The sequence below is a fragment of the Microtus pennsylvanicus genome, chromosome X (assembly GCF_037038515.1).
Source record: "Microtus pennsylvanicus isolate mMicPen1 chromosome X, mMicPen1.hap1, whole genome shotgun sequence".
Taxonomy (NCBI): Eukaryota; Metazoa; Chordata; class Mammalia; order Rodentia; family Cricetidae; genus Microtus; species Microtus pennsylvanicus.
This window is the reverse complement of record NC_134601.1, coordinates 114,914,756-114,936,561: the sequence shown is the minus strand read 5'-3', so window position 1 is coordinate 114,936,561 and position 21,806 is coordinate 114,914,756. Positions and strand designations below refer to the sequence as shown.

General features: G+C 40.4%; 1 protein-coding gene across 4 annotated transcripts in view; it reads right to left on the bottom strand.

Moving 5' to 3' along the window:
• Positions 1-16,110, bottom strand: part of Rps6ka3 (ribosomal protein S6 kinase A3) — a 123,664-nt gene extending 107,554 nt beyond the window's left edge. Inside the window, exon 1 of one of the 4 annotated variants that reach the window (XM_075958289.1) lies at positions 16,037-16,110. Coding sequence is in view for 1 of the 4 variants with exons in the window: in XM_075958287.1 (XP_075814402.1) it covers positions 15,582-15,650 (69 nt within the window). In the remaining 3 variants the exon portion in view is untranslated. Of the gene's footprint in view, positions 1-15,581; positions 15,676-16,036 lie in introns of those variants that run through there. The other 3 variants (XM_075958291.1, XM_075958290.1, XM_075958287.1) reach the window with 3 other exon arrangements.
• Positions 16,111-21,806: the final 5,696 nt, after the last annotated feature.

Sequence of the window (21,806 nt, the reverse complement as noted above, 5' to 3'; positions counted from 1 at the left end):
GGGAAGATTCTAGCCTAAGTCCATCCTGGGTCGGAGCTTCATAGCGTGCGTCTTCCCTGGAGCAGGTAGCATGGCGTCTCTCTCTGAGGTGTCTGCTCCGGAGAGGAGAGCTGCGGAGTCTGACCTCACTTCCTCTTCCTCCCGGCATTCTATTCTGTTTACTCCACCCACCTAAGGGTGGGCCTATCCAATGGGCCTAGCAGTTTCTTTATTGCTTAGCCAATGAAATCAACAGATTGATATATGACACTCCCACATCAACCAGTTATGCCCATCTTCTACTGCACATTTTGGAAACTGCTTGATTATACTTCCTGCCTACTCAAGTAATGTTATTTCCCTTCTCAGGCCTTCAATGGGGTTGAAGATTAAATACTCATAGTTACTTTCCTCTTATGATTTATCCAAGCCATTTCTAATATAAGACTTAGACTCCTTAGGATAAAATAATTATTAAAACATTTAGTATGTTACTTGCTTAATATTGTTTATACTGGTTGTAATTTTAATTTTTATACTTGATATCTGTACTTATTGTGTATAGTTTTGTATTGGGCTTGGAACTCTCTTATTTAGACAAAAGGGGGAGATGATGGGGAACCTTCTTCAGCCAACGGCCTTTGAGAGGACAGACCAAGTGGGGTGTGGCCTTTGGTAACAAAAAGCCTGCAGGAGCACTCACTCTCGGCCCCTTCTTCCAGCACACCACACCTGGATGTTGAACCCTCTTCCTGTTTCCTTATTGGGATCCATAAGTTTCCCTTTTAATAAAGAAAAACCTTAGTATGCCCTATTCAAAACTAGTATGGGTTTATTTGATTCATGTCCACCCCCCATTTGATGTGTTCTGCTTCTAGTGGATTTTCTTAATTTTTTTCACAAATCACTTTATTTTGTAGTTTCACCCCCACATAAAACTGAATTCATTTTCTAGACAAATTCATATTTTTCAAAATTCATCTAAGAGTATAATTTAAATTGTCTTTTTTAAAAAAGTGACATCTTTTCCTGCCTGGACTTCAGTTGAGATGTTTAAGGATATAGCTCTTCCTCAGCATTTGATTTTCTTCAGTATTTTTGTTTGTTTTGTTTTGAGACAGGGTTTGTGTAGCCTTGGCTGTCCTTAAATTCACTCTGTAGACCAGGATGGCCTAGAACACAGAGATCCGCCTGCTCTGACTTCCAAATTCTGGGATTAAAGGTGTGCACCACCACTGCTGGGCAGTATTTGCTTCTTAAAAACCTGATAGTCACTACTGCATTTATATCTGCTTTAACCAGTTGACTGCACCTGAAAAGCCTTTCTGGATTCTCTGCTTTGTCTTACTGATCTATGTTTATTCCTTTGCCAGCACCATAGCATTTTGATTACTAAAGTAAATCTTAGAAGCAGGTGATCACTCCCATTTTCTTTTTACCTCTCTCTCTCTCTTTTTTTTTCTCGGAGATAGGGTCTCAGTATATTGACCATGCTGGTCTCCAACTCACAGGGATCCACTTGCTTCTGCCTCTCAAGTGCTAAGGTTAAAGGTGTCTGCCCCCATGTCCAGGCACTCCACTTCATTTAAGTTTCCACTTAATTTTTGAGATGATAAACTTATGTTGTTTTTGATTGAGTTGGGGGGGAAATAACATTTCTACTATGTTGAGTCTTCCAATCTGTGACCAAAATTATTATTCTTCACTTATTTAGACATTCTTAGGAATTTTTAATTTTCAGCCATACATACTTCATATAAGTGATACTATAGAGTTTCTATACATTTGTTTTACACACACACACACACACACACGTACACACACACACATTCTGTATACTAGCCTTGTGCTCTACAACCATGATGGAATCACAGAATCAATTTTAAGGTTTGGTCATTTTTTTTGAGACTTTCACCAGAAAACACTATGTGGCTGTAAATAAGGGCAGTCTTATTTCTTTCCTTGAAAAAAGATGTATTATTGTGTGTGGGACAACCGTGGACAATATATATGGAAGTCAGAGGACAACTTTCTGGAGATAGCTTTCTTGTGTTTGAGGCAGGGTCTCTTTTGTTGTTTCTGCCATGCTGTGTGTTCTAGGTTAGCTGGCCCATGAGCTTCTGGGCAATTCTCCTGTTTCCCTCCTCCACCACCACACACACACCTTGGCACTTGAGTTCTGGCATTACAGATGTGTGGTACTTCATGGGTTTGGAGGTTCAAACTCGGGCAGAGAGGCTTTCACAGCAAATGCTTTTACCTGCAGAGTTAGCTTACTTCTTTCTCTGAAGTTTACATGCCTCTTACCGCCCTTCCTTGTCTATTATGCTGGTAGGATTTTTAAAGACCATAATAAGCAGCTGTTGTGAGAATGGACATCTCTGCTATATCCCTGCTGGATTTTTAGAACAAAGCACTGATTTTTTGTTTGTTTTTGCATTTACCACATGTCAACTGTAGGGTTTTTAAAATTCTTTATCAGGCTGAAAAGTTCCCTTCTCAGATTGCTAAATTCTCATTTTGCATTTATTTTGCATCAATATGTGGTTTTTCTTTAATTTTTAAAATGTTTGGACTACTTTCAATTAAAACTTTTCAGTGCAGAAATACTTTTCTATTTCTGGAATCAAACCCACGTGGCTATGGTACATTGCTGGGCTTGAGTTTAATATTTGGTTGAGGATTCTGTACCTATGTTTTTATGGTATACTGGTTTGGAATTTCTGTACTGCCTTTGAGTCTTGGTATCTAACAAGCCTCGTACAAAATGCTCTCCTCCTCTTCTATTTCTTGAGAGAAACTGTAGAATTCATGTTGCTTCTTTATTCTGGATGGTCCAAGTTTTCTTCTTTTATCATTTTCTTTCTGTTTGAACAAACTTCTTTAGCCAAGTCCTTAGTTTTTAGACAAAATCCTTAGTTATCATATATTCAAAACTACTATGAATTTACCCATATTCCTATAGGATATTTTCACTGGGTCTAGAATTCTGGGCTAACAGCTCTTCTCCTTCAGATTTTAAAAATGTTGCACTTCCCTAGAGTCTGAGGGTAAATCCCCGGCATGTGAATCACTCCATATAGATACTGACACAGTTCTCACTAGCTGTTTAAAGATTCTCTTTAATTTTCCAGTTTGCTTTTAAATTGCTATAATAAACTACACATGAGACTTATTTTCTGAAAGTGTACAATCCAGTAGTGCTAAATGCTATTCACACTGTTGTGCAACCAATCTCACAAAATTTAAATACTATACCTACTAAACAGTAACTCCTTGTTTCTAAAAGTTTGATTTAATGACTCAGGCAATGGATTGCCTTGGGCTTGTTTGTGATTAATACAGACTCTGGAATCTGGAAGATTTTACCTTTTGTCTATTTGGGCAGAATTTCAACCATTACAGTTTTTTAGGTGGCTCTTCTGGAACTTTGATAATATGCATTTTAAGTTTTTAAAAGTCCTGTTCATTTTTCGCCAGGTTATTTTTTGTTGTTCAGACTGTGGCGGTACTTTTTTGAAGACAGGATCTTGTACTGTAACCTAGGCTGCCCTAGATCTCAGGGCAATCCTTCTGTCTCAGCCTCTGAAGTGCTGGGATTATGGGTGTATGTCATCACACCCAGTTAGATAGGGGAAATTTCTCTTGCTCTACCTTCAATATTATAATTATTATCATCCTTACTCTTTTGATTTCATACTTAGTTTATTTCACTCACATTTTTCAGTTCCAAAATTTCCATTTGGTGCTCCTTTATATTTTCTATTTTTTTTCTGAGATGGAAAATTCATTTAACTGTTTATATTTGCTCACTTTTCAAAGCTGCTGCTCTAAAATCCTGACCAGGTAATGCTAACATCTGAATCAGTATTGGTGTCTGCTGACTTTTTATATTTATATTTTTTCATGGTTCTTGATTGATTTTTTTTCTGAGACAGGGTTTCTCTGTGTAGTCCTGGAACTAGCTCTGTAGACCAGGCTGGCCTAAAACTCAGAGATCTGCCTCTGCCTTCCAAGTACTAGGATTAAAGACGTGCACAATCACTGCCTGTGTGACATTTTTTTTCTGTATGCCAAGCATTTGGATCCTATTTAATATACTTTGGCAGGCAATCCCATGTTGAGGTATAGTGTGAGGGCAGTATTAGCATAAATATTCTCTGAACACTACTAAGACTACCCAAGCAATAGTGGAAACACTGTCTCAAATGCTCAAATGTATTTAGCTATATGCTTGCTTCCAGAGAGTGAACCACCTTGTTGCCTATGGTTAGGACTGTGAGTTCACCTTTCTTCTGGGCTGTGGGAAAGGAACGAAAAGCAGTTCCTCAAGAATAGACAATAGGGAAGAACAGAAGAGGAACTGAACGGCTAATCGGTCTCAGCTGTCGGCTAAGACCCACTGACATTAGCAGGGGTGGGAAACAAGTGCTCTTGCCTTCAGTTATTTTCTGCCTAGTTGATGCTGGGGTAATGGTAGAAGCTTAGTATAAACTATGCCTACCTCACACTACTTCAAGTCTCATTATTTTGGGTCAGTGGTGGAGGTTCAACCTGCTGAAAGTACACTGAGAAGAAACAACTTCCTTTCACAAGGGTAGGATGGTGAAAAATCAGTTTCCTGAATAGATGCAAAAGTCACCCAGCAGAGGGAACCAAAGCACTGTCCGTTGTGATTTTTTTTTTCTTTCAAGGCATGGAATGGGTAATTAGGACACATTTCCCCTAGCCAACACCCTTGGGGCTTGGAGGGGCAGAACACCGTCACTTGTTCCCTATTCCTATCAGTATTTGGGTAGATTAGAATGAGAACTGCCAAGGTTTAGGCTTACTGAACTACCCTATTCCTGTTTGGCTAAAGAGAACCGAGTTTTCTTTGAGCTTTTTGTGTCTGGTAGTGTTATAGCATCCTGTTGGTGATATATGGAAATCAGTAAGAAAACCCAGAGACTACATTCCAAGGTCCTCAGACAATCTGCCTTCTTTTCCACTGCTCCTGGTCACATTTGTTTCGGTTCATTTGAAAGGAAGTACTGAGAGCTATAGGTTCCTCCATCTTGGCAAGAACCAGAAGTTTCTTCCAAGTGATATTTATATTAAAAATGGCATTTGTTTTCTAGTTTTCACATCATCATTAAAAGTCTATTATAGAAAGTTGTTACATTATAAGATTGTAATTTCCCTCTAAATATCCAATTATATCTGTTTGTATTCCTGGTCAACTTAGCTTGTTTTATGCTATTTTGGTTGTTTGTCCAGACAATCAGTATTTTTAGACTATAATAATCCAAAGGAAACAATTCTACTTAATTCATTATCACCTAGTACTATATTTCACACACTAATGGGAGCCAAGAGGAAAAGAACATTTTAAAACTAATTTGCACATTCTTCTTTTTATTGATCCAAGGCATATCTTATTTTTAACTTGCCTATACTATTTCTCTCTTTAATCAACCTCCCCTTTTTCTGATACCAATATCCACTGTGATAGTTATTCTCTTGAATTATACCAATTGCTACCAGGAACCTGAAGGAAAGAAGGTAAGTAAGAACAGAGGTAACTGAGATGGATTATTTTTGTTTTTTGAGGCAGGGTTTCTCTATAAAACAGCTCTGGCTATCCCAGAACTTGCTTTGTAGACCAGGCTAGCCTCAAACTTTCAGAGATCCATCTGCCTCTGCCTCCCAAATGCTGGGATTAAAGGCGTGCACCACCACCACATGGCTTAAAGCAACAAGCCACATTTACTCAAATTCCTACTCTGGGGCTTCTATAAAGATGGCTGGTAAGTAATGTTAGACAACCTCCTTCTTCCCTACTTCAAATACAAGATACTCTGCTTCGGTGGTAACATAGTTGTTTATAAATCTGAATGTATTTTCCCAGATAATGTGAAATGTTTTTACTCTGGCTAGTTTTAAAAGCTAAAAGCAGTATGTTTCTATGAGGAACAGCACTCCTGATTAATGCCAGGATCACATCCTTCATCGGCCTTGTTGAGAGGGCTTCACATACATGAGAAAGTGCCTGTCTTTCTAGTTCATTCACGTCCTTACATTCTCACAAATACAGTCACGTATGCAAACCACCTGGATACTTTCTGCACTGTAGATGATTTTATCTAGATGGAATCAATCATCTGGATGTTCTCAATTCAAGCAGGCCAACTCAAGGGACAGTCAATGCAATTTGCAATCTTTGAGACCTGGGTTTGAATCTTTGCTCCTGTTTACTAGCTGTGCAATCTTATGAGTAGTTTATTTCCCTCGGGGCTTCAATTTCCCCAGATAAGAATAACTGCATACCTTATTCCAGTTACAACACCCTGAGTACCCAATCAAATGGGCAGTCAGTAAATGCGACTGTTCATATTCATCAAGGAGAGAAAGAGCAGTGACCTTGACACACTCCACACTATTTGATTATAGGTAGGGCCGTTCCCAAGTTGTTTCTTAAGAATTGGCTGAATTTTCCAAATTAACAAACTAAAGTTAAGGCAAATTGATTTTAGATTTGAACAAAGCAAACCAAGTTAAATTAACACATAGAAGAGAAAAATGGTTGAATTTTTACATAGTAGCTCTTTAAATTTTTCTATTTAAGACAGCTTTGAAATAATTACTTTTAAATTATGTGTGTGGTGCATAGAAAAATGAACTGTAGTGAAATGAAATGTTCTGAGCATGTTTCAGTTGGTCTTGTGTGTGTTGTGTGTGTGTGTGTGTGTGTGTGTGTGTGTGTGAGAGAGAGAGAGAGAGAGAGAGAGAGAGAGAGAGAGAGAGAGAGAGAGAGAGAGAGAGAGACTCTATCTACAGTCTTGGCTGTGGCTGTCCTGGAACTCACTATGTAGACCAGGCTGGCCTCAAACTCACAGAGGTCTGCCTGCATCTGCCTTTCGAGTGCTGGGATTAAATATGTGCCACAATACCTGGCTAGGTCTCAGTTTTCTTACATAGAATATGGCTAAATTGTTCTCAGTTCCAAAATTCTATACTAAACTAAAAAAGTTTAAAATTTCAAGACACTTAAGGCCATTGTTAGTTTTATGTAGTGCAGTATAATGTAAAGAATACAATATTTTAAGTTACCATGCAGCATTTTTTTCATTCAATAACATAAAATATAATCATGTTCTCTTCTGTCCTATTTTTATTGTTTAATACTTCTATCCACAAGCTCAGTCCACAAGAGGAAGCTTATAATTTCAACATTTTGATAGCTAAATATTCTCACTGCTTCAACCAGAAATGCCACCAGAAAAACTACTGAAGAGCATGATGGTGAATTGTGAATATATGTCACATAAGAAGGTTTATAAAAACCATCAGGATAGGAAAGGAGTAATTGCGAAAACATCTACCAAATATATTTTTGTTTAGAAAAAATGCCTTAGCCTATTCATTTCATAACACAAATAAGAAGTTTAGGAATGGAAAACTAAACACCGAACCAGAAGCAAAAGGGGAGTTCTATTTGTACAAATCCTTATAATCTATAACTGCATTCATCGGTCTATACAGTAGACAAAAATACTGGGGACTCTGAACTAAAAATTCAGGGCTGGGATGTAGCTTAGTGATAGAGCAATTACCTAGCATATGTGAAATCCAGTGTCCCATCCCCAGAACTGTTTTTCAGTAACACCAATTATGTCTTAAGTGCCTAATAATCCACTATTAACACTGTATTGAACAATACTGAGCTAGAAGTTCAATTGTATAAAATAATTCTCTTTTTTGAAGTTTTCTCATTCTTTTTTATTAGGTTTTCTAGAAATACCAATCCAAGTTCCCACTCCCTCTCTCCTCCCATTCCCTCCATACATCCTCCCACCCCACCCCCATCCAATCCTCAGAGAGGCTAAGGCACATTGCTTTGTGGAAGGTCCAAGGCCCTCTCTCCTATATCTAGGCTGAGCACGGTATAATCCCAAAGAGAATAGGATCTCAAAACTCCAGTGCATGCAGTAGGGATAAATTCTGGTGCTTTTTAAAAACATGTATGAGCACGGGAAGTTGCCAGTGCAGATAGATACCCACAGAAGCCAGAAGATGGCGCCAGATTCCCTGGAGTTAGAGTTACAGGTGGTTAAGGAACCCACAGAACATGGGTGATAAACACCGAAATCCAGTCCCTTGGAAGAACAGCAGGTACTCTTAAATGTTCAACCATCTCCCCATCCCTCTTCCAGTCTTAAAAAATTAATCCCCCCCCCCCGTGTACAATGTGCATGTGAGTGAAGAGTGGCTATGTACAGGCCAAAGAGCACACGTGGAGATCAGAGGACAATCTGTGAAGGTCCTCCCCTTCTACCTTATTTGAGACCAGGTCTCTGTTGTTTTTCTTCTGCATAAGTCAGGGCATCTGGCCCTTGAGTTTCAGGGGATTCTCTCTCTCTTTCTGCCTTCCACCTCCCGGTAAGAGTGATAAAAATACAAATGCTCATGCTACAAGTCTGGCAATTCAAACTCAGGTCTTCATGTTTATATGGTAACTGTTTTTATTCCCCAGATGCAGTTTTTTCTCCAGTGGAGATGAAGTCGCACACACACTGGTATTATATGTATGTACAACCATGCACAGCTGGCAGTTCTTTTAAAAAACAAATATTCACTATTTTTATACTGTTTACAGAATTTAAAAAATAAAAATTCACCTCTGTTAACCAATGAGAAGAAATATATAATGTTCCAATGTTGAGGATTTTGCTGTAGGTTTTATAAGACCTCTAGTGTAAGATGCAGTTCAATTTACTGGTAACAAAATGATCTTTTGCTTCAGGCTATCATTTGGCAACTTGCTTCTAAAACATATCATATGACTGAACTGTTTCCTGAAACAAGCTTTGTGAACCAAAGGATTAGAGCTAAACATACAAAAATCTAGATGACCAGGTCAGGTTTAAAGATCATCATATGTGCCAGGTGGTGGTGGCACACGCCTTTAATCCCAGCACTCAGGAGACAGAGGCAGGCGGATCTCTGTGAGTTCTAGGCCAGTCTGGTCTACAGAGTGAGTTCCAGGACAGGTTTCAAAGCTACAGAGAAACTCTGTCTCAAAAAACAAACAAAAAATCATATGTAACATGATGATATAAAACTCAATTTATACAGTCAACAAAACATAATCAAGACCTAAAGTGTATAAGAGACTGTATTAGCTAAGATAGAGAAATTATATTTAACTTACTTTGACTCTAACCATACTTCTGCTATAGGAGAAGAACGAAGAAATCTAAAAGTGCTTTTGGATTGATATTTAAGTGTATAATATCTCTAATATTTGGGAAACCAACAAAATCTCCCCAAAACAAAACTGGACCCACTTTACAGCTTCCTGGTTGGTACTTCATTCACATTCTTTGTAGCTGACATCTTTAAGAGAAGGCAATAAATGAGCCACTTTGTTATGGTATGCCAAAACATAAAATTATTATTTACTATTAGGCAATATGTCCAGTAAATACCTGATCCTCTAGGTATGTCTACACCAATCCACAGCTTACACAAACCCCTAAATAACATTTATAACAAGTTGCAATATCAAATGTTGGACAATCCTGCTCTACATAATGGTCAGTCTAAAAGATTGAGGACATTCTTAAACATATTTGGTGAATTTTAAAAAATAAAATCAAAATATTCCCAAATTAAAAATGGCTCCTAGTTTTCTAACCTCTACTAACTGTAAGATAGAATCAGTTAATTTTAAAAAAAGGACAATGTGAGGTGGCAGGGAGACTGACAGATGAATAAAGTGGCCTATAGTTAAAAAAAAACAAAAAAAAAGTTAATGTAAGTGCAATTTAGTAAAGGCTTGGTATTAACAAACTATATAACTAAGAACCATAAAAATTCAAATCAAAATTTTTAATTTTTAAAAAGTTTTATTTAAAAATATATGTTGTTTTTAACATTTAATGGGAGTAGGGCACAATGTTTCGGCTTTGTCAAGAAAAATTTCATTTCATTTTTAATTAAAATATTTCTGAGTTGTACAGTAAATTTTCAATTCAGTATTGGACTAAAGTTTAGATATAAGATGTCTCAGTGGTAAAGATGCTTACTCACCAAGCCTGATGACCTGAATTCAATTTTATTTATCTCTAAGAAAAAAACTGGCATGCCAGTTTATGACACTCCTTCCGAACAGTTTTAAGATGGGAACATGCTTTTCTGTCTTCCTTTTCCTTTACATGTCTCTCATGATGCTCTTTATTGGTTTTCCTCCTTTAAAGATAATATTTGGAAAGAACAACACAAAAAGAACAAGACTGAAGAGCCTTCTATTTTACCCTTATAGGTATATTCAGCTATTATGATTGTTTAAAATGATAAACCAAATAAATGATTTTTCCTTGTTTTGCTTAATTCTGGAAAAATCCAAGACAGTTCTCTGAGCAAGTCAATTATAAGTATTACTTAATTTACACAAATCATAGATTATACAATTGTTTTACACATACTTTCAATTTATTTAATTATCATGACAACTCTAAAGTCAATATTTTTATACTTATTTTGAAGATTCGGAACAACACACAGGTGGGTATAAGGATGTGTTAATACTATCTATTAAAACTTAATCACAGGCTGGAGAGCTGGCTTGGAGATTAAGAGCACTGGCTGCTGCTCTTCCAGAGGCCTTGAGTTCGATTCCCAGCAACCACATGTTGGCTCACAACCATCTCTACTGAGATCTGGTGTCCTCTTCCGGCATGTACATGCCAGAAGAACATTGTACACATAATAAATAAATCTTAAAAAAACCTAATCACTTAATTTTTCTATGATATGAATTGAGAATGAGATGTAAATATACACACACACACTTGTGAAAGTGTATTTCAATGCTTAAAAGTGTATTTTCCACTAAAACACACCAACAATTAAACGTTATTACACTTATGCATCATTAGAGAGACAAGCAAATGTTATTATCCTTCATTACAATCGGAGCCACTGGGCCTAATGCATCCAATGTGCAATGAGTGAATCAGGCCACTCTGACGTCACTCATCATTTACAGCCTGACATTACACATGCACTAGATCATGGAAGGATAGAGCAAATCTTGTTAACTATGACAATGATATGAATTTTTTAGTAGATGATAATTAAAGTGAAGTTTAAGAACAATTCTGCAATTCAGATTTCTAGATAAATAATTTGCTATACTTCTATTTATTTTACAACTTACCAAGACAAATCCTTGGTTCAAGACTGCACATCTAAATTATGTCATTTTTCTTATGTAAAATTAGGATTATATTTACTGTTATTTCCAGAACTGCAGTAAAGAAAAGGCCAAGTGTGCCCATATTTGCTTCTTTAAGTAAACACTTTTACCTCTTTATCTTAAAGTTCAAAGGAACAGGGGAAGTTTCACATTTTGGATAGTCTACTAACACAGGATTCAGCTGCCAAAATAAAGCAGATTTCTGGATTTTATTTTTTAAAAAAATGTTGTCCTGTATCCGAATCACTAAAAACAATGAAGTATTCAGTAATGTGTCATAGTAACTTGACAGTTGACATGAAGGAATACCTGTCCTTGTCTCAGATCTTCATTTGGAGGAATAAAAAACCTGAAAAGTGATGAAAATGAAACAGGAAATAGAAAAAGAACTTAATAAAACATTTGTTAAAAGTCAATCATCATAGATGAATAAAACACTTTCCCAACAAATTAAACTCAAGAAACCTATATAATACATACTAGAAATACTGTAAAACCCTGTGCTGTATTATAAAAGGATTACTGTCTAATTTTGAGGTTAAAAATGGCTGTATGTTCACTGAAGAGCTGCAATACAAAGTTCTTTTTTTGTTATCAAATATATTATTTTTCAATGCCTGTTAGGTACTTGTTATTTAAAGGAAGTCAAGGTGACTATTTTTATGCAACACATTGTATAAGAACATTGTTCATAATATATATACTATATATTGCATTGTGTTTATTTTTAAAGAGCATAAATAACCTTCATTTTATTACTTGTACCTTGTTTTCTATTTAGATTAGCATTTATTCCAACTCCAGTGCAACTAAGGAAAACCATATATACTTTAAGTTAGGGTTGTCATCTAGTGATATTGTCACTGACAGCACAATTCCTTGATATCCATCCCCTAACAGTCAAATATCAAAAAAAAAAGTACTTGCAACTTTAAGTAATCCAATATCTATTTAGGAAGTGATTTTGATCTTCTAATAACCCTGACTTTGTTTACGTAGTACTTAAATATTCTAAATTTGCCTTCAACATTTGGCCTAGTTCTAGCCTATCATGTTATGACCCATGTTTGAGTTCAACCACAAGTGATTTTTGTTTTGAACACCATGAGGCTTGTGTGAGGTCTTAAAGCAGGAACACTGTTGTAAAGGAATGAAGAAACTGCTTGTGTTTTTAGAGGCATGCAGGTCTTTTTAAATTGTTCATATTTCAATGAGGAATTAAAATGATAACATAGATTAAGAGTCATAAGTACCCTATTCTAAACCTTCATGATTCACTTAGTATTTATTGCGTTCATAATATATATGTGCCAGGCATTGTATTAATTGCTGAGGATTCAGAGAAATAAAAAGGAGTTTGTTTTCAAGAGCTCAGTCTATCTAGTGATAAGACCGTAAATGTAATCCTATATAGCGCAATCTTAAAATCTTTTAGAAAGGAGAGGAAATATCTGATGCAGTTGCTTAAGTAAATATTTTTTAGAAACCCTGTTATTTCTCTGGTAAAATACAATTATTCCCTGATGCAAGTCTACTGGGGAGGAGATGGCATAATAATGGGTATCAATATTGTTTTTATGAAAACTCTCTTCTCTCACTGATTTCAGTATTTTAAAATCATATAAGAAACATTTTACTTGCAATAGCTTATCAACCAAAGGAAACAGAGTATATAAAAGCAATCTGTTGAAGTCTACCTTTAATAAACCTAGGCAGGCAATACCTGGTTCTGACATACCTTATGCCAGAATAGTAAGAAAAATTTTTAGAAATTACAATGGAATTTTATCCACCATGCTTTGGAAAACATGACACTAACAATATGAGCGCACGCACACACACACACACTCTCTTGTATACATCACTAATATATAATATTATTAATATATAATTATAAACTAATGCTTTCCTAAATCTGATCTTATATTTGCCTATGAAGAATACCATGATCTCTATTAGTATGTTTATGCCTTGACAAATGACTTAAACCACCTATTCTAACATAAAGCAAAGCACACAAATTGTATCTACCTGGTTTCAAATTATGGCTCTACCATTTACTATTTATAATCTTTGTGCTTTTAACTACTGAATTTAGTTTCCTAATCTGTAACAATGGGGACCACAATCCTCTCTGCTGGGTTACAGTAAGGATAAAATCAAACAGCAGGTATAGCACAATACCTTTGCATACAGTAGATGCTAAATAAGTGGGCTTGTACTTTATCTAAATTCTATACATATATAAAGAAAAAGGATAAAGTAGAATTTTAAATGCTTTCTCCCTGCATATTGACACATGCCAAAGAAAAATGTGGATAAATAATTTAGCAAACAAAGGATATAAACTATCTAAAGGCAATTTGTTGAGGTATAGCTTTAATAAATCATTTTAATGTTATCAGTGGATTCATTTTGAATCATAATTGTTACTGTGTGTATTTAAAAAGCAGACTCATACCTGGGCGTGGAGGCATATGCCTTTAACCCCAGTGCTTGGGAGGCAGAGGCAAGCAGATCTCTGTCAGAGCAAGGCCAGCCTGGTCTACATAGTGAGTTCCAGGCCAACCTGGACTGTCTCAAAAAGCTAAGAAAAAAATAAATTAAAAAGCAAATACTAAGCATATATAATTTGACAAGTGTAGTACTTTGGGGACATTTTAACACCTTGATGTATTTTTAAATGCAATTTTTTTCTAAAGAAAAAAAAAGAGGCCCCCTTGTTCTACACACTACCCAGGCAAATGATGATTAAACATTCTAAATTTAACTTTGTTATTAAAGGCTTACAGAATCATATTGGCTCTCAAATTTAAATAATATTCTTGTAATTCTGCCAGTCGTAAAAACACTATTTCTTTTTTTTTTTTACACAGGCATTTCCTTTTAACATGGCAACATGTGTCTACGTCTTTTATATTTTTGAGAGGTATTTAGATATTAAAGGCATTATCTTGTAACAAAATATATTAAATATGGACTCGAATGCTTCCTGAATTTAGGAAGATCAAGCAAAAATATTTTTATATGGCAGTAGAGTGACTAGGGAGAAAAACCTGAAAAATGATTTGAATGGATTCCTTTCCTCCACCCCTTTCCCCCTCCTGGAGAATGTAAGTGTCCCGCATCTCACACCAAACTGAGCCTGAGTTTTATTGACGTAACCAGTAACCCTATCCACCTCTCCCACTGCGGAGGCCGGCAGGGGCAGCCGCTGCCGCCAAGAACACCACTCATCAGAGCCTGCCCGATTCCACCCCCGCGTTTCAGTCACGCTTTCCAGAAATGGGGTCACTCGCTCAGTAACTATTACACACACCCAGCCTATCATCCTGTAATCCCCTAAAGTCCGCTGCGAGGACAGAAGGCAGCGAAAAGTCAAGAAAGAAGAATCACAGGCGCGCCACCATCAGGAACTGATTTTCCACTCTGGAGAGGGGCGCTGATACCCTGGAATGGATCTTGTCTGGATTATTTTCTTAGATCTTGAGTTGATTCTGGGACAGGGGCAGCTGGGAAAAGCTCGGTGCTGGGATGTGTCCGCAAAAATTCTGTTTTGCCTTGTTTGGGTATACTGTTTGGGCTTTTTGACACCGGGGTGGGTGTCTCAGGGATGGTCACCAGATCCAGGGCGAGGAAAACCAGATAGCCCTTTACAGCTACTGCTGATCTCCTTGAATTTCACCCGTTCACCTCCACGGACAGGAAACAAAGTTATACTCAGGGTCTTACAACTCAGTGACCTCAAAAACCGGGGAGTGGGGTACCGGAGGCGTCCCGTTTTTCTTTTGCAGCGGCGAAAAGCGCTGCGACAGATCGGGAGTGCCCCTCAGTCCTGTACCCCTTACTCAAAATCCTCATGGCTCACCACCCAGCCCTGAGTGCACCCGTCTCTCTGCAGCAATCCCCTCCCTCCCTTGGCCAGACTCAAGCCTTGGCTCCAGGGTGAACCGAACCCATTACCCCAAAGTCGCTAAGATTCCGGAGAAGCCCCGGAGCCGGCAGGGCTAAACTTCTCAACTCCCCGCCGGCTCCCGCATTGCCTCCTGTTTCCCCCACGCAAAGTTGATTAAAACCGGCTTCTTGCAAAGCCTCAGCGCCCACTCCAAACCCTACGCGCAGCCACACCGGCAGCCGCCCCGCAGCCCCCCCAAAAAAGAGCCTGGGAGAGATGAGTGAGTGAGTGAGTGAGGAACAGACAAGACAGATTGGCAAACCCCAACGACCCAAGGCAGAATCCCGCACCCGGGACAAGATGTGAGCCGGAGAAGGTGGTCAAAGGGGCAGCTCCGGGGAGGAGAGCTAGCCGGCGGGGGCGTGGGGAAGGGGCGCGTCTGCCCCGCCGCCCGGCTGCACTCACCTCAGTGCTGTCGGAAGGGCTCTCCACAGCCATCTTCTGCCACGGGTCCGCCAGCTGCGCCAGCGGCATCTTCCCCCCCCTCCCCGGCCCGCCGCCTTCACCACCTCCTCCCTCCCCACCCGCCCCACAGCCGGCCCGGCTCCTTCGCCGCTCGAGCGCCGGCAGAGTTGAGAAGCAGCAGCAGGACCAGCGGCGGCTCCCGAAAGCGAGCTCGACGCTGACACTGACCGCCCAAATGCCCAGCGCCTGGCAACAGCCGCCCGCACTCCGAGCGAGAGCCTCGCGCCGCCGCCAGGCACCAGGGCTCGCCCCTTTCTTCCTCTCCTCCTTCCGCCGCCCGGGCTACGGCTCCGCCCCCCGCCTCCCCTCCCCGCCGGTTCCCGCGCCCGCTCCCAGCAAAAGCGACCGTCGTGCGCCCCCCCACTTCCGCTCACAACATGGCGTCTAAGCGATACCTGTCTTTCAGAGCGAGGCTGAACGGCTGCCACCACCACCGCGCGCACCCAGGGGCGTGGCTGCTGCAGGACACGCCCTCGGGCCGCTGCGCTCGGCTCCACCCCTTTCCCACCCCCACCCCTCCCTCCTCCTTCTCCCCAGCCTCGGCTTCTGGGCCTCGCCTACTTTCAGGAAGGGCGAGCCCAAGAGATTTGGGGGCGTTGGCGGGAGTTGGGGAGGGGGGAGGTGGGGGAGAAATGGGCAACGCAGAAAGGACGAGAGAGGCTGGGTGACTTTAACTGCCACGAGTCCAAGCAGGTTGGAGGTTCGCTGAGAATGGGAGAGCAGAGGGGTTCGCGCTCAGCTGGAGAAGCTAGGCAGGGCGCTGGGGGAGCAGTCCTGTGCTAGCAGCCTGGGGCGGAGGCGGGAGACGTCTTTTCGGCCTTTCTCCTCCAGGGGTGCGCGTGGGCGCGCCTAGGCTATGGGCACATCCCCTCCTGGCCCGAGACTCTTCCTCTTCAGGATCACATGCCGAGTATTCACCTGACCCCTTTGCCTCTTCTTGGACCGGACGACGCTTCGTGCCTGGGAGCCAGCCGCTTGTAGGTTCAGCTCCCAGTTTGAGTCAACGCTTTTCAAGTTGATTCTTCTGTTAAATTGTTAGTATTTGCGATTTTTTTTCCGTCCCACCCTACCTCCGCCCCAATAACCCTTCCCAAGTACGTAGAACCCTCGAGTTTCAGCCCAGACTGTCACACCCCTGCCTTGCCACATAAATCCTCAAAGAAAACAGAGGTTCCTTAAGGTTGCCCTTCTTGGCAGAGATTAAGGAGTTAGTAAAAATATCTTGTAGGCAGGAGCGCGGGGTTCCTGCTCCTCCGTTGACTTTAAATAAAAGATTAGATTTTTTTTTTAAATCAAGCTGGTTGTAGGCGGAGGAGAAGGAGGTTGTGACTCCTCCTCCTGCCCAAGAAGAGGAAGCCCTGGGTTAAGGGAACCCAATCTTCAGTCGGCATCGAAGCCACAGAATTTTAAGAATTTGGGAAATAAAGCCTGGGCTCTCCGAGTGGGTTCCGGGAAGGTTCGTTCAGTCCTGGGTTCATCGCGCCTGCCGCTTAGGCGCACTGTATGTAGAATTGTGTAAAAGTCGCTGGGTTGAGTGGAAAGCTACTGCAGCCCCTGGCTAATCGCCCTGCAGCGGGAAGGGGGGGAAAAAGCACGGGGCAATCTCTGGCCAGTTTGTTTCTTCAGTCCCCAAGGCCTGGAGGGAGGCATCCCTAGCCTCCCACGCTTGGTTACCACAGCGCGTCCCCCCGCTGTGCTCTCCCTGCACGCCTTTTAACAGTTTCCTTTAATCATTCTGGGGTTCCAGACACCTGGAGAGTTCTCTCCACCCTCCCTTCCGCAGGTGTGAGAATGACCTTAGAGACCCACGCCCAGTTGGCCAGATCTGTGCGGTCTGTGCAAGGTTGCTTGCTTGGCCCGCCAGAGACAGGTGCTGGGCTCTTTTTGCTGCCATCTGCAGCGTGCCCCTCCAGGCCTGGGAGCCTCCTCTTATGAAAGCTCCAACTGTTTAGGGAAGGCAGCCGGAAATTCTTGCTGTGAGCCCTCTCCCTCAGCCTAGGACTCAGGGACAGCTCACTTTGAACAACAGCTAGGCAGGCTCAGAGTAATCTGGAGGAGACGGAGGGGCTCATGGAGACACTTGTCACCATATTTAATTCGGGTGCTGCAAGTTCAACCTGGGCCCTAATTTAGGTTAGTTGGCAGCACCCGCTTGATGTAAAAGCCTGCTCACAGAAGTTTGAAGATGTGGAATTATGTATTATTTTGCACTTATACACAGAATGCCAAAGTTATTTGCCCAAACACTCTCTGGCACTAATTACCCCCACAGAAACCATATAAAGCATTTTGAGCCAACAAGAGGCTTTAGTGGGTAAAGACACTTCCGGCTAAGCCCGATGACCCGAGTTTGATCCCCAAGGCAAAAATGGTGGAAGGAAAGAACTGGCTCCAGGAAGTTGTCCTGTGATCTCCCAAGCTGGTGCGCACACACATGTATAATTAATCGATGTAATAAAAAGAATAAAAACACAGCATGTTGTGTGTGATTTTTCAAGACTAGCTTTTACGGTTTTTTGTTTACCTTGAAAACCAACCAGAGTTCCCTATTTCAATCTCATTTTTTGCCCTTCTCTGGATTGACCTTGGAGCTTCCTACACCGTGAGTGGGCACTCTGCCACTGAATTACGTCCCCAAGCCTTTTTGTTTGTTTGTTTGCTTTGCTTTGTTTTGAGTCAAGGTCTCAGTCTCACTGACATTTAAATCTTATTACTCTCCTGCCTCAGAATACCAAATAACTGGGCTTACTGGCAAGTGCCATCAGACCCTACCTGTAATAATTTTAAAATTAGGTTAACTGATCTGTAAGAGTAATGTAATCAGTGGTCACAATTGTGGGAATTGAACATTAAATTGACTGCTACTAATGGCTTAAAATACCACTACCACAGATGTCTTCTTGTACATAGGATCAACTTAAACTGTGAACTCATGTAGAAAAATACAATTCTCTTATTTTTTGCCTCTAAAAGAAAAGAAAATGATGTGTGTGTGTGTTGTCCCCATTTATTTATTTTACCAGATCCAAGAGTAGTGCTTGGGTAACTTGGGGAAAATCAACTAAGAGTACAGAGTTCCCCTCCGCATACACTTTTATTTATTTGCTTTTCACTAGGGTAAATTTAGGAGGGCTACAGCATCACACATATTTTTGTGTCCGGTGGCCTTAGCAGGAAGGTTGCTTTGGAATATGGAATTTGGCATGAATCATGGTCCCCCAGTTACCTTTCTCCAGATCATTCTGGCTTTGTTCAGTTTTCTGGCTTTGTTTAGTTTGCCTCCAGGAATGACTGTGATGTGTGTTTTTTGTTTTGTTTTGTTTTTACTTTCTACACTGAATAGAGTTCAGTTTCATCTGGGGCATAATCACCTTCAAATTTAAGAAGAGCTATGTGTTCTCTTTGGTTCTGGAGACCTCGCTTAGAGCCAGCAAAAATGGCCTTGCATCACAGCCTTCCGGACACATTTATGTTTTAGAAGTCCTCTTCCCAGCAGGCGCTAAGATAGAGGGAACAGCTAGAGCACAGGATTTTGAAACAGTAGTTGCTGCTGGCCTGAACAAGATTCCCTTTGTTTTCCTAACAAAGAAATCTAAGTCTTGCTATTCAGAGAAGAGCTGCCTCCTGTCTCCAAACCTGCAGAGATAGCAAGCCGCTGGCTTTCTCTGCCTACTGAACCTTAAAATGAGGTTAGATGGTCCGAATTGAGAGGCACAGTATCTAATGTCTTTAGCACCAGCACTTGGGAGGCAGAAGCAGACAGATCTCTCTCAGTTCCAGAGTTCCAGAGTAGCCTGGTCTACAGAGTGAGTTCCAGGGCAGCCAGGACTACACAGAGAAACCCTGTCTTGAATTTAAAAATAGATGTGCTGGTGTGCTGTAACGTAAGGAAAAAAAAATAAAGAATCTCATCAGAATTTTTGTATTGACTCTATATTGACTCTCCCGTATTAAATAAAATTTCATTATATTAAGCTCATTTAGATTCTCCTTGTGACAGAATCTCACTACCTACCTCAGGCTGGCCTCGAACTTTGTTTCCTGAGTACTGGGATTGCAGGTGTGCATTCACCCCTACGCCTGGCTTATGATTTTACCTTTTAAAACCCATAAACTAGTTCTTGCATGTGTTGGCTCTTGTTAAGTTTCACACTCTAGTTCTATAGGACAGAACTGCTCTGGAATTATCTTTGGAACATTGAGCTTTTTATGACTGCCCACAGGTCCTATAGATAACCCTAGAGTCATAGCTTCAGGTTTTGCTTTTCCCCCTTCTCTGTGAAAGATCAACAGAAAGGATTAATTCACTTATCGTCTAATCTCCCTACCCTGTGTATCCAGAACCCAAAACACTGGAAAGTTATGACTTGAAACAACAGCTGAAGAAATGGCAAACCTCAGTAGAAAATCTGAACTGGGGTTCCAAGAAATGATTCCTAATGTATGACAGGACAACTAGCCTTAACCTCCTCTGCCCCCAACAATTTCCTGCTATAATTATAACCTTTGTGTACAAGTTTAAATGGGCACTCATTTGACAAAATAACATTTGTCAAAAAATGGAGTTACCTCAGTCTGGAAAAGTTGCAACATGACTAACCGTGGCTCATGGTGAGCTCTCCATCCCACATACATTCAAAACTCACAGTTCCATACGTGTAGACCTGCCCTAGCATATGAAACGTACAAAGCACAACCATTGTCACCTCCAGGAAAAGGCTTTTCCTTTTATATTATTTGAAGTATATCCTTTTTCACAAAAACAAATGGTAAACAAACACTAGACACATTCTTCTTTACAGAAGGAATTATATGAGTTAGCCTCATATCTTACATCACATAAGACAGGAGTTTAACAAAATGCTTGGTAATGTATCTTTCATGTGTATGATTTTCCTTGAAATGCCGGGCAGCGGTGGCCCCACACCTTTAATCCCAGCACTTGGGAGTCAGAGGCAGGTAGATCTCTGTTAGTTCAAGGCCAGACTGGTCTACAGAGCAAACCCTTTCTCGAAAAACCAAAAAAAAAAGAAACACACACACACCAAACAAACAAACAGAAACACTAGGAACTTCTGAAGTCCGGGTGTGGTGGTATACACCTTTAGTTCCAGAACTCCAGAAAGCAGAGGTAGGTGGATCGTTATGATTTTGAAGCCAACCTAGTCTACATAGTGAGCATAGGTCAACAAGGGATACATAGTGAGGCCCTGTGACTACATAGTGAGACCTTGTGTCAAATGAAAAAAAATATCACGATACAAACCTTTAAGAAAAAGCAAGAGAGATCTATTTGAATATTCTATTTGAGAGCATTCAAGTATTTGGAAATGTTCCTCTCCAGATAGAAGTTCAATGACAAGATGAAAGAAGAAATGAATAAAATCTATACGGAACAAGGGTAAAGGCATTCTACAATACAGATACATAAAACGCTTCCTTTAAAGAAATGTATTGTGTGTGTGTGTGTGTGTGTGTGTGTTCATGCAGGCACACATGTGTGGATGTCAGAGGACAGCCTCAGGTGTTGTGTGAGGCCTCATGGGTCTCTTCTTTGTTCTTTTTTTAAAATACATTTTTTGGTTTATTTAACTTTATTTTATGTGCGTTCGTGTGAAGGTGTCAGATCCTCATCTTCAGACAGTTGTGAGCTACCGTGTGGGTGCTGGGAATAGAACCCGGGTCCTCTGGAAGAACAGTCAGTGCTCTTAACCACTGAGCCATCTCTCCAGCCCCCTCTTTGTTCTTTACAACTTGTGTGTTGACAGTCTAGATTCTTGGCATTGAAACTCAGTATCTTATGCTTGTACAGCGAGTGTTTTACCCGCTGAGCCATCTTTCCAGCACGTGGAACATTTTCTTCAGCATTATTTCCATGAAAGTGGGATGGGGTCATGATAAGAGTATATCCAAATTTTAGATTTGTTTATCTCTCTAAGCTTCAATTTTGTTTAGTACAGGGATTGGCATATAATAGTTGCTCAGTGGGTATTTGCAAAATAGGCTTTGATTTCCTCGTCTAAAATAAGAATAATAGTATTCGTCTCATTGGATGTCTGGGAGGATTAAATGGGAACCATGTCTAGAAAGCATTAAGTACATTGTCATTAGAAAGCCTTCAATAAATGGAGCTTTTGTTACCCATTTCAGAAAAGGAGTATTCCC